At 42.9% G+C, this 11,836-nt stretch overlaps 1 protein-coding gene across 1 annotated transcript in view; it reads right to left on the bottom strand.

The window, feature by feature from the left end:
• Nucleotides 1–3,863: 3,863 nt before the first annotated feature.
• Nucleotides 3,864–11,836, bottom strand: part of ARHGEF10 (Rho guanine nucleotide exchange factor 10) — a 101,621-nt gene continuing 93,648 nt past the window's right edge. The window contains exons 28-29 of the mRNA XM_053380813.1: nt 11,037–11,159; nt 3,864–7,693 (exon numbers count right to left, since the gene is read on the bottom strand). Coding sequence (XP_053236788.1) covers nt 7,173–7,693; nt 11,037–11,159 — 644 coding nt within the window. The 3' untranslated portion in view covers nt 3,864–7,172. The remainder of the gene's footprint in view (nt 7,694–11,036; nt 11,160–11,836) is intronic.

The following is an 11,836-nucleotide window of genomic DNA, read 5'->3' as shown; positions in this document are numbered from 1 at the left end:
AGCAAACAACAGATGATAGCCCAGAAGACATTCTTTGTAAGTGGGTACAGGGAGGTTATGAAAACAAGGAGAAATAGAACTTGAACTGTTATCAACAAAGCCATCTCTGTGCATTCTTCCTACCCACAGTTCTTTCCATTATGCCCCTGTCATTTCTGCTTGCATGCCATGTGTTAAGCATTCCACATCCTACTTAAATCTTGGTCTTCCTTCTCCATGTAGAGATTTAACATTTGGGGGATGAGCCTGTGAAGCCCTTCAGATGTGGCTGGATTCCAACTCACATCAGCCCCAGCCAATATGACCAGGGACCAGCCAGTATGGTCAGTTCTAGTGGGTCATGCCTTGATATCATTTAAAAGTCAGACCGTTCAATCTTCTTGCTTGATCTTCTATAGAGCAGAAGCTCAGTCTAAAGTAAAACATTAGCCAGCATTTATTTATTTTTAAACCAAGTAGTCAAGATAGCACACACATTCACAAACACCCACTCACATTATGTAAAACATTTGGAGTTTACACACCTAATTTTCTCCATTTCCCCCAAGTCACCCTACAATAAAATACTGGGTGATGGGAAGCACGAAACATGCATTCGGATGAGACATCAACATCTGTTCTACAACCTGATTTTTAGCTTTGGTGAACTCACATTGACCTCTCTGACTCATGGAGTCTTCCAACCCAAGCTGGAAGGAGTAGTGTTCAGGGGTGGAGGGAGAGATGAGAAGAGCCACAGGTCTTTTTTATATATATACAGTAGTGCTGTGCTGAAATCTGTCCTCCAGTTTTCTTCCTCTGGGAAGAGAGGCTTTCATTTTCCTGACTCATTCTCAGGGTGTTACAGAATTTCAGTGAGTGCAGGGATGCTCGATTATCATTGCAAAGTGGCCGTGGGTTGGCTTGTTTGTCTTCTCTTTGCAGCCAACATTCCTCAAAGCCTTCCACAACCTCTCCCAGCTACCCTTCAGCTCAACACCCTTTAACCCCTTTCCTTCCCAATCCCCTGGTTCTTTTCCTATTCTGCATCCCTTGCCTTTATTTTTTTTCCCGTTTAATCCTCCCCCACTATTCAGAAGGAGGGGAGTTTGTTGTATTGTCTATTGAAAATTATTTGCATTCGTTAAAGGTTGCAATCCATTCCATTCCGATCAGAAGACCGGCGGTTCGGATCCCCATGACGGGGTGAGCTCCTGTTGCTCGGTCCCTGCTCCTGCCAACCTAGCAGTTTGAAAGCATGTCAAAGTGCAAGTAGATAAATAGGTACCACTCCCGCGGGAAGGTAAACAACATTTCTGTGCACTGCTCTGGTTTGCCAGAAGTGGCTTAGTCATGCTGGCCACATGACCTGAAAGCTGTACGCCGGCTTCCTCGGCTAATAAAGCGAGATGAGTGCCGCAACCCCAGAGTCGTCCGCGACTGGACCCAATGGTCAGGGGTCCCTTTACCTTTACCCATGCACAGGATTGTATGCCATTAATTTTCAATGCCGCCATTTGAAGTAGAGCCAACTGAAGTAGTTTGGGAGAAAGTTTTTAGTGTAAGAAAATAGACATACAGTAGCTAGTATCTGATATAATTAGAATGAAGCTAGTATACAGTCATACCTTGGATTCCGAATACCTTGTGAGTTGAACGTTTTGCCTCCCGAACACCGCAAACCCAGAAGTGAGTGTTCTGGTTTGTGAATGTTCTTTGGAACCCGAACGTCCGATGAGACTTCTGTGGCTTCTGATTGGCTGCAGGAGCCACGTTTTAATTCCATTCGACTTCTGAGGTATGACTGTACATTAATTAGAAGCACTGATAAACTGTGACTATAATCCTTTTGATTTCAATAGGGAAAGACTAAGCCCATATTTCATTCTGCGGACATCAGTGTGACTTGAAGGCAAATGGAATTGTGCTCTATACTATTATTATATTCCACTATATACTATCTATAAACAACAATGAAACCTTATGTCATCATGTGATCTGAAGGCCGTCACCTGTAGCACTTCCATAGGATGTGGATAGAATGTATTGTTGCATGCCAGCCCAAACTCTGTGTGGTGCAAGATCCCCAGGGTTCAAGGAGCTTACCCAGGGTTCGGTTTCCTTGGAATGAGGGACAGTAGAGACTGTGCTGTCTTTATGATATATGGTTCATTTACACATATATACAACCTGGGCATATGATGGAAGGGCTCACAGCATCAACACCCCAAGAGGGCCTTGCTTCTCCCAGCTGCCCAGCCTACAACCTTGCTTTTAGCTTCTACCTCACCCCTCCTCTCTGGCCTTTGTCTTTCCAACTACCAGCAAGTTGAGGGAGAGGCGTCCACCCATTTTCTATCTGGCTCAGAGCCACTTCCTTTGTTACCTTAATGGCCCATACTTAGAGGGCCATTACCCCACAGGAAGCTAGCCTGGCTATTCCAGGAATTAAATCCATGCTGGATCCAGGAATTTGAAGGGGGGCTCAGGCATAAAGCCTGTCCATCCCCCTCAAAAAAAAAATCACAACAGCATAACAGAAACCTAATTCTGAATATTCTGGTTCACATACTCATACCGGGAGGTGTCTCACAGCAGTTCCTCAAAATTCCGAATCGGCACACCGTCCCAAAATGGTTAGCGACACCCCCCCCCCCCGCTGCCGCCGCCAACATAACCTATGAAATTATTCTGAAAGAAAATGCATGGGGACATGGCGCAGCACAAAATGAAGGCCACACCTAAAAGAGTAGGGAAAGAAACAGGACCACAAAATCATGTGGTCCTCACAGCTAACCCAACAATGGAGAGGAAAGGCACCTACAACAGCCACTGCTGCTCACAGAAAGAAGCCTCTTTGCACTTCAGAATGGGAGGGTGCCCAGTCCTGGCATCCAACAAAATGTGGGCATATCGGCAGGGTGTGTGTTTTCAGTGGAGGAGATGCCAAGTCTGCACAAACAGGAACTGAGCAGAAAGAAGAACATCTTCTGCACCGTGGATTTTTGAGGTAAGAATAATAACAATAATAATAATAATAATAAAAAATATTTATACCCCGCCCTTCCCAGCCAGGGCTGGGCTCAGGGAAGCTAACACCAAATATAAATGACAATAAAATGTAATAGAAAAACAAAACAAAAAAACAGTTAATTAAAATGCAGCTTAAAATGCAGCTTAAAATGCAGCCTCATTTTAGTAGTAGCCCACCAATCAAGACCATAAAGGGAGGAAACATCAGATATCCACCTGAGCCAGCTATCCATGCTGGTCCTACATGGGCCAGCAAAAAAGCCAAGGGAAAATTTATATACCAAATCCCATATAAGGGGTCAGAGTGAGTCTACGCCAAAGGCATTTACTGAGACATTTGATGTGCGCCATAGAACATGGGTATCACGCTGACATCCCAGTATACGCCATCTCTCCTCTCCTGGCTTATTAGCACAATTTTACACAGCCCATCAGCCATGGATCCAGCCTACCAGGTTACTTGACCAATTCCATGTTTGCAGCCCCAGGCTCAAAGGATCCTCACGAGGCTTGTTTATCTTCCCGGCTGTGTAAATGCTTTGAAAAAGAGGGAGGGTGCATTTATTAGGCATTTGTTAGGGCTGCTATCCAAAACCAGGATGGGCTATTTGGGAACCATGTGGCAAAATATTATTGCAAAAGTGCCACACTGTTATCAAGTTATGGGAGAATCACAGCACCTCCATGCTTCCCAAGTAATGATGTGCACTGTAAACAATAAGCAATTGAAGCACCAATGCATTAAAATAAATGGCTTGGAATATCTGGCTACATATATATTTTTTGTTGACACTGTCAGCCAGAACTACCCTTTGGTAGGCTTTTAACTCATAAAATAAGAAAGGTTAATATAGTTTTGAGGAATGGTTTATTCACAGTTTTTCTTTATGAAATATTTTTTTCTGAGTTTATTGTAGACATAAATACAAATCTTATGGCTCAGGTTATAACACATACTGTTAGATGTTAGAAAATATTTAATGTGGTATAGTGGTTGCACACTCTTCCCTTCCTCCTTTTTTTTTCTTAGGATTTTTGTACTTGCAAGTGGAAGCCGAAGCAAAATCTGGTCCACCTAGCAACACGTTTATTTTTATATATGCCCGTTTACTCTAGAAGTACATTACCACTGGTGTGCACCCAACACTGAAGCAATATAGCACAAAGTTTGCAATATATCGCAAAGCAAATGTATCTTGCACTTGGTTACTTGTTAGCATTTTTATCTATATACAATTACATAAGGTACTTTAAAGCTGTTCTTTGCCATACTACCTAGCAGCGCAAATGTCTTTCAGAAGATTTGCAGAAGTCTGTGTTTGGTAGCAGTCAGCAGCTGGGATCCAGAGAGACAGCCTAGCGGAATCTGCAACTTTTTCTCCTTTGAGCAGGTGAGCCCAAGGCCACAGCACAAACTTATTTTTGAAAGTCCCTTCGGTTTCAAAAGCAATTCTGCATGTGCTGCACACACAGGGATGGGGTGTTGTTCAAGAAAGGCAAGTTCAAAGGGATCAGGGAATTTTTTTACATCTCTTTGGATGAATGGAACCAAAGTCAGCAAGGCTATTCAGGGCAGGAAACTGAACCAGCTACATAAATCTCAGAGGCAGGTAACTTCGGTGCATACGTCATGAGAAAGAAGGTCGATTCTGCTCTTGTTTATGGTAGTGGATGTTATTCCTTTGGTTTTTCCAAAGGAATGGTGCACACAGTGGCTCCAAGGAAAAGGCGTACACAAGTTCCATGGAAATACATTGGGTTTAGGAATGACCAGCCATTGTGCTCAAACGTATCTTGAAACCAAAAGCAGCACACAAGCCTAAAAACAGTTCTTCTAGTACATTTGGAAGACTGGGTTGGTTGGGTTTTTATTAGGAATTGATCTGGCAAGCTGGGACAGTGACTAATATTTCCATCTTTCATAGATGGCATCAGCACTTTTTGTTGATCTCAACCCATTGCTCCAGTAAAGGACACAAGGGGTCACTAGGATATTGTTTGCTGTCAGGTACAGCAGGGGTGAGAGTCAATTGAATCTCTGAATATCTAGCTCCATGCTCCAGTATGGGCACTTGCATCTTGTCTGTGGTTAGTTCCTTGTCCACAAATGGAACACGCAGGTTTTGCTGAGACGTATCTCCCCATGCACCAATAATTCAAATGTTACACTACTGGGAGAGGTAGAAGCGTGAACAACCTTCACATCCTCTTTGCCAAGTGTGAGCAGCAGGCTTCACACTCGTGGGATCTACATTTATTTTCTGTTACAGCTCAAGGTACACCAGCTGGGGAAGCATGTGCAAAACAGTGGCTTGGGGATGAAGCCAGCTGCCCACGAATATAGAAAGAAAAGAGGGCAGGGGGCTTTTCAATTGTTAAAACATCTGGGATTCAGAAATGCTTGCCCATCCACTGCAAATCAACCAGCAATATAGCAGTAGATCACAAAGTACCTTCTATCCAGCCCTGCTCAATCTCAAGTAAACCCAAACCACATTCCTATTTTGCCCATTTGGTTAAGTGCCTGGGCCTATCATCTGATGATCTTAAGGCCATTCTAAATCTACACTTACAGTAAATGGTCATAATATATATACAGTACAAACTTTTCCCACTGGACTTCTCCCTGCATCAAGGAGTGACCTCAGAGTGATACAACATTCCTGCTGAGATCCGAGTACATGGGTACAGCAAGTTACACCAACACCAGTTGCTATTCCATCCCATGCTGTGAAAAGGGTTGCTATCATTGATCAAATACACCCGTCCGGGTAGTTTTAAGAGGCATGGTCAAACGTGATCCATAAGATGGCCCCATTATGCAGCGGTCAAGTATCAGGAAGGTTTCAAGACATCACAGAGGTCCACCGCTTGTGAAACAACTTGCAGGAATGCATACAGCTGTCATGACTTCTGGACTAGATGTTGAAAGCCCTGGTCTTGTAGTTGGCTGGCTTCAAGTTGTTACCATTTCTCAACAGTCATAGCAACATCAGAGACTGCTGTGTTGCCTATACCTGAATCCCAAGTGTGCATTATTAGGGCTAAATGGGAACATAAGTTATAAAGCAAAACAGGATTGTGAAACTTGCTCTAAACAAAATGACCTCCCACCCCTATTGCTTGTAAATAGAATGCTTCTTTCCATAGATATTAGGCACCGGGCTTGGCCTGTAGACATGGCAAATGTACACTTCAATTGATTTCAGGTCAAAGCTTGCATTAATAATGTGCACTTCTAGCAAACATTCATGTATTTGGATAGTGCTGAACTCTGCTACTTTATGGATACATAATCTCATAATTTGTTTTGCTATTTACCCCCCCCCCCCAATTATTCATGTACAATAAAATGGAGCACATTCTACTGCCAGCAACAGAATATGCTATAAACAAAAGAGCACCAAAACATGAACTACTATTTGTACCTACTAACATCTGTATTCAGGTTATTTTCTTCTACCTATTGGCAATGACCAAACAGTTAAAAAAAAAGCAAACAAAAACCCCACACTTAAATAAGTAAAAAGGGTAAACTATGTAGTTTTGTGTCTCAACATTTTCTGCATTTTTTTTTAATACTGAGTATTAAAATAGTATTAGCTGTTTGCTTCAAAGGATATAAATCTAAATTACTATTTGACTCAATACACTTTTCTTTTGTTTTGGTCTGAAGAAATATACAACAAGTTTACCTATGCCCTCTGGAATTAAGCTAGTAGACAAAATGGAAGATTTATATTGCTTTGTAAGAAGAAGTTAAGGGAGACCCACTGGTGGAATTCTATTTGATCCTTGCATTTCATTTAGTATTCTCTAGGATATAACTTTTGAATATAAATAATGGCAAAATTGTTGTTGTTTTTTAAAAAGAAGCAGCTTACACGCCCTATTTCCATTAGAGAGTTTGCATTAAAAACTAAGCATTTTCAACCCAAGGACATCTTATGATATTTTTTAGGACCTTATTCAAGCAAGCAATCTCACCAATTTCAATGCAGCTAGTCATATGTGTGCACACCTCTGCAAAGACTGACACTTGGGCCCAGAACTCATTTTCACGTGACACCAGAAATCTATTTGGATGAAGGTTCATCATGATGAAGACACATTTAGGTCTAAAGCAGACGTTTTTCACAAAATCACAATGTACCGTGATGTTAGATCTTTAATAGTGGAATCTGCCAAACCATCACAGACGAAACCAGTTCATCTGGCCGCTGCTGCTTACACTTCTTGTTCACTCTTCTGTGCCCTTGTCCTCCAGAGATAACCAAGACAGATACTGCTTTTCCTTCTTTGGATCGACATTTTCTACTCTGGCTAAGAGAGACTTCTTTCAAAAGCTCATAGACGGCACTCTCCTCGGGCCTGTGCTCAGTTGTGTTTGATCCATGAGACAACGTCAGGGACCCAGAAGATGAAGACAAGTCACTTTTCTGAGCGATGGACCCTACTGAGCCTCCCAGCCAAACAGCACTGTCATTGGGGTTGCTCAGAGAAGAACTAGGTCTCTCATTGTGAACAACGTTCTTTTGGTCCTCATCTTTCAATCCCGAACGAGGACGACTCAGGCTGTGCCTTGATTTGCTTTTGCTTTTGCTTTGCTTGTTGGTCACAGAGGCCATTACAAGGAACTTAACTGGGCCGTTATGTGCATGGTAAGAAACCATTCCTCTTCCTGCAGCCAGGGGAGAAAAAAACAACACCTTCATTTAAAACAAAGCAATTCTCATTATCTTGACCTTACTTTCACCAGCCATTCAGTCCTCGGAACAATTTTTTAAACGGTTCTCTGCACACCACAGAACAAAAACCTTGCCAAGTCATAACATTTGCATATTGTTAAGTCAACACGAGTTTGGTGACTACTTACTTTGCAATTGCGCAACATTTACTGGGGGGAACTCAATGTGATGCTCCTGTATCACATGGTAAACTTACCTAAAATGTTATAGGAGAGACCTTACTACAGTGGTATCTCAGGTTACATACGCTTCAGGTTACATACGCTTCAGGTTACAGACTCTGCTAACCCAGAAATAGTGCTTCAGGTTAAGAACTTTGCTTCAGGATGAGAACAGAAATTGGGCTCCGGCGGCATGGCAGCAGCAGGAGGCCCCATTAGCTAAGGCTCAGGTTAAGAACAGTTTCAGGTTAAGTACGGACCTCCGGAACGAATTAAGTACTTAACCTGAGGTACCACTGTACAGGGAAGAGATATATACAGCTGCTTGCCAATGACGTAGTGTGAGGAGCATAGGGGCGGTTGCCCCAGGGGCGAATCATTAGGGGTGCAAAAATTCAACATCTGGTGCTGCCTCAATACAGCTGTGTACTTCCGTCACTGGGCTCCACTGGAAATGGCTTCTCCATGTGAACCAGGAAGTTACCTCTCCAGACAACAGAGCAGCTCTTTTCTGATCTCTGTGACTGTGATCTCCTGGCAGTTGAATGTGCATGCGTACTTTGTCCTTTTTCCTCCCACCCATCTACCCTCTCTGCATGGCCTCAGGCACTGGCAACCCATGCTACGCCACTGCTGGTCTTTGCTACCTTCTGTTGGGTCCACCTCTACTCATTGATTCAAGCTGCCTATAAACAGATACTTGCAGGTCTCTTTCCATCTTGCTGAGCAATATGATGACCTTGTGCTCCCAAGTACCTTCTCCCTTCTATCGTTTCCCCTCTGATGTTACCCTGCCTGCCTGATTACCTAGGCCTGGATCTACACATGCAAAAAAATAGTAAAGCAAACAAATGCACAATACCATTTCAGACTGCGGGTGAGCAATACCAGTTTTGAGTACCCCTCCATTTACACACACACCCCGCCCTGGGAAACAAAAAACCAGCACACCATAATGGACAAATACCTTTGCCTACTGTGGTCATTTTCCATTTTCAGGGAGGTTTTAATGTAGGGAAACATAAACAATTGATCATCCGCTGCAGGCCAAAATGGTACAGTCCATTCTGCTACATATATAGGCCAGGGGTTTCCTGCAGTCTTTTGATTGTTCTCCAAAGCCTTGCCCTGACTCTCTCCCTAGGTTAAGACAGGTGAACAAGACTAAACCTTCACAAAATCACGGAATGGTAGAGTTGGAAGGGACCCCCCGAGGGTCATCTAGTTCAACCCCCTGCAGTGCAAGAATCTCAACACACTGTCCCCCCCATCCAGTTTGAAACCGTACCAGACCCTGCTTGGCTTTATGAATATGCCAGCAGTTTTGCTTTTTCTTGTTGCTGCACAAAATGTTTTCAGAAGCAGCCTATTATATATACCGGAGTTACCTTATGATTCTAGAACAAATCAGCAAAACTGAGGACATGCAGAGCTAAAGTTGACGTACAGTTCATGCTTTGTTCTCTGTTTTCACAACAGCATGAGTAAGGGAATTAGCTGACATGTTTTGGTTGGCATTTGCACTATCTTAACATTACTAGCTTTCTCCACAATCTGCTGCCAAAGACCTTTTTTCCAATTAAGCTTAATATTCCACTCTTGTTGCACATATACATATTGCTGCTGGCCTTGCTGAAATAGATAACATATTTTACTGGGGAGGCCAGATGAAAGCTTCAAACATGCAAGATCCTTAAGTGCAGTGACATTTATTCTGTAGAGTGTTCAGCTGTTATAGTTTACTGGAGTAAGAAGAGGGGATTTTAAACCGTAGGGCATTTTTCTTTACTTGTTAACATATGGACTGGCTGCTAAAACTAATTGACCAGTTATAACAGTAGCGGGGGGGGGGGAGCAAACTGCAAAACATAAAGTATCAATGCATTAGGGTTCAGAATTTTATTTGGATTTCAAAGAATACAATGGCTATTAAGCGCAGCCTTCAAATTCAGCACATCTTACTCATGTGCAGGGATGCGGGTGGTGCTGTGGTCTAAACCACTGAGCGTCTTGGGCTTGCTGATCGGAAGGTCAGTGGTTCAAATCTGTGCGACAGGGTGAGCTCCCATTGCTCTGTCCCAGTTCCTGCCAACCCAGCAGTTCGAAAGCAAACCGGTGCAAGTAGATAAATAGGTACTGCTGCGGCAGGAAGGTAAACTACATTTCTGTGCACTTTGGCACTTGTCATGGTCCTCCGTGAGCCAGTAACAGTTTAGTCATGCTGGCCACATGACCCGGAAAACTGTCTGGGGACAAACGCCGGCTCCCTCAGCCTGAAAGCGAGATGAGTACCGCAACCCCATAGTCGCCTTTGACTGGACTTAACCATCCAAGGGTCCTTTACCTTTACCTACTCATGTGCAATTCCCAATAGGTCCTTGGGGTTTCATATACTGTAGATGTATTTATAGTTTATTTTTATGCCAGATACTCAGTTCAAAAGCTGCTGCAGGAGCCACACAATGTTCTCTAGTGCTTCAGTGTAAGTCATGCATGCGTGTGAGAACAGCTTCCAAAGCACAGTTATCCAGCATTTCAGATCAAAACTCTATTTAGTTATGAAGGTCACTGGCTGACCTGGGGCTGATCACCTTTCCTCAGTTTAGCCAACCTCACAGGGTTGTTGTGAGGGTAAAATAGGGGAGAACTTGTCAACATGCAGAGGGCCGGGAGGCCAGCTGGCTAGCCCCGGCTGGGCTGTCTCCTTCCAGCCGTCCTGCTGTGAAGACCCATCACCTCTGCTCCAACGTAAATCAATGACCCGGGCTTCAAAGCAAGGCACACTATCAGCAGATTGAACTGTGCACACAGAATAGGCGTGAGGCTTGTGGAAGCATACTACAACTACAGATTTATTAATCATAAATCAGGACAAAAAAACATGTCATCTCTCTCGTCTTCACAGAGAGAATGGGAAAAGCAAAAGCTATACACAAAGGAAGTTCCCAGCAAGCTGTGCTGGAATGTAAACAGACATGTGACATGCAACAGTTCCACACGTCTGCCCCTTAAGGTGGAATGGAAATCTTAACAGAACTATGCTTGTCACCTTGAGCTCCTTGCAGGAAAACACAGGATATAAATGTAATAATAATAATAATGTCATTTTACTTACCAGTTACTTTGGGAATTCCTTGCAAACGAGGAACTGGGAGTGCTACTATTATCCCAAGATTGGTCCCAACCAGTAACAAGCCATGGCAAACCAGGAGGCTGGTCACAGAAACACGCTGCTGCCCTATAAGATTGAGGAGGTACAAAGTTACTCCAAAAGCAAGATATTGCATTTATTTACTTATCTTTTAATTAAAACATATTTAGGCCATCTTGAAGGACAACAGCCCTTCTAAGGTGGGTGAGAAGATAAAGATTACATAGAAGAACACCTTAAAAATGAATAAAACCAGCAGCAAACAAGAAAACAATCCATTATAAAATTGAGCTTGCTGTAAACAAAACATTTTTAAAAATCCTGCTTTATTAAAACAAGGCATTTTGGTTTGTTATAAAAATGAATCAACGTTGCAGCTTACAGACTCAGTATGTGAAAAAGCCACTCAATATTTGTCAGATCTAATTTATCTATATTTCTAAGGTGTCATCCCATTGCAACTCATGTGGAAGCAAAACAAACAAGGTTTTACAAATGAAGCTAAAAGGAAGAGGGTGTGTTGCAATGGATTTAATGCACCTTGTTAAATCTGCATGCTGCTTACATTTCTTACATATCGTCTACTGTTCTAGGATAACTAGCAATAGACACAGCATTTGGTGGGACTACTGTTTCCTACTTGGACCAGTTTCCCAGATTCCATTAGCAATATTCCATGGAGGAGAGTGTGGATGAGTTCCTTCAGATTACTGTATGGGTAAAATGGTTAATCCAGGCAACTTTAAGAATACAACCAGTTAGAG

Source organism: Podarcis raffonei, chromosome 3 (assembly GCF_027172205.1).
Source record: "Podarcis raffonei isolate rPodRaf1 chromosome 3, rPodRaf1.pri, whole genome shotgun sequence".
NCBI classification, from domain to species: domain Eukaryota; kingdom Metazoa; phylum Chordata; class Lepidosauria; order Squamata; family Lacertidae; genus Podarcis; species Podarcis raffonei.
Note: the sequence above shows the minus strand (reverse complement) of the source record. Positions and strands in the feature narration are given on the sequence as shown.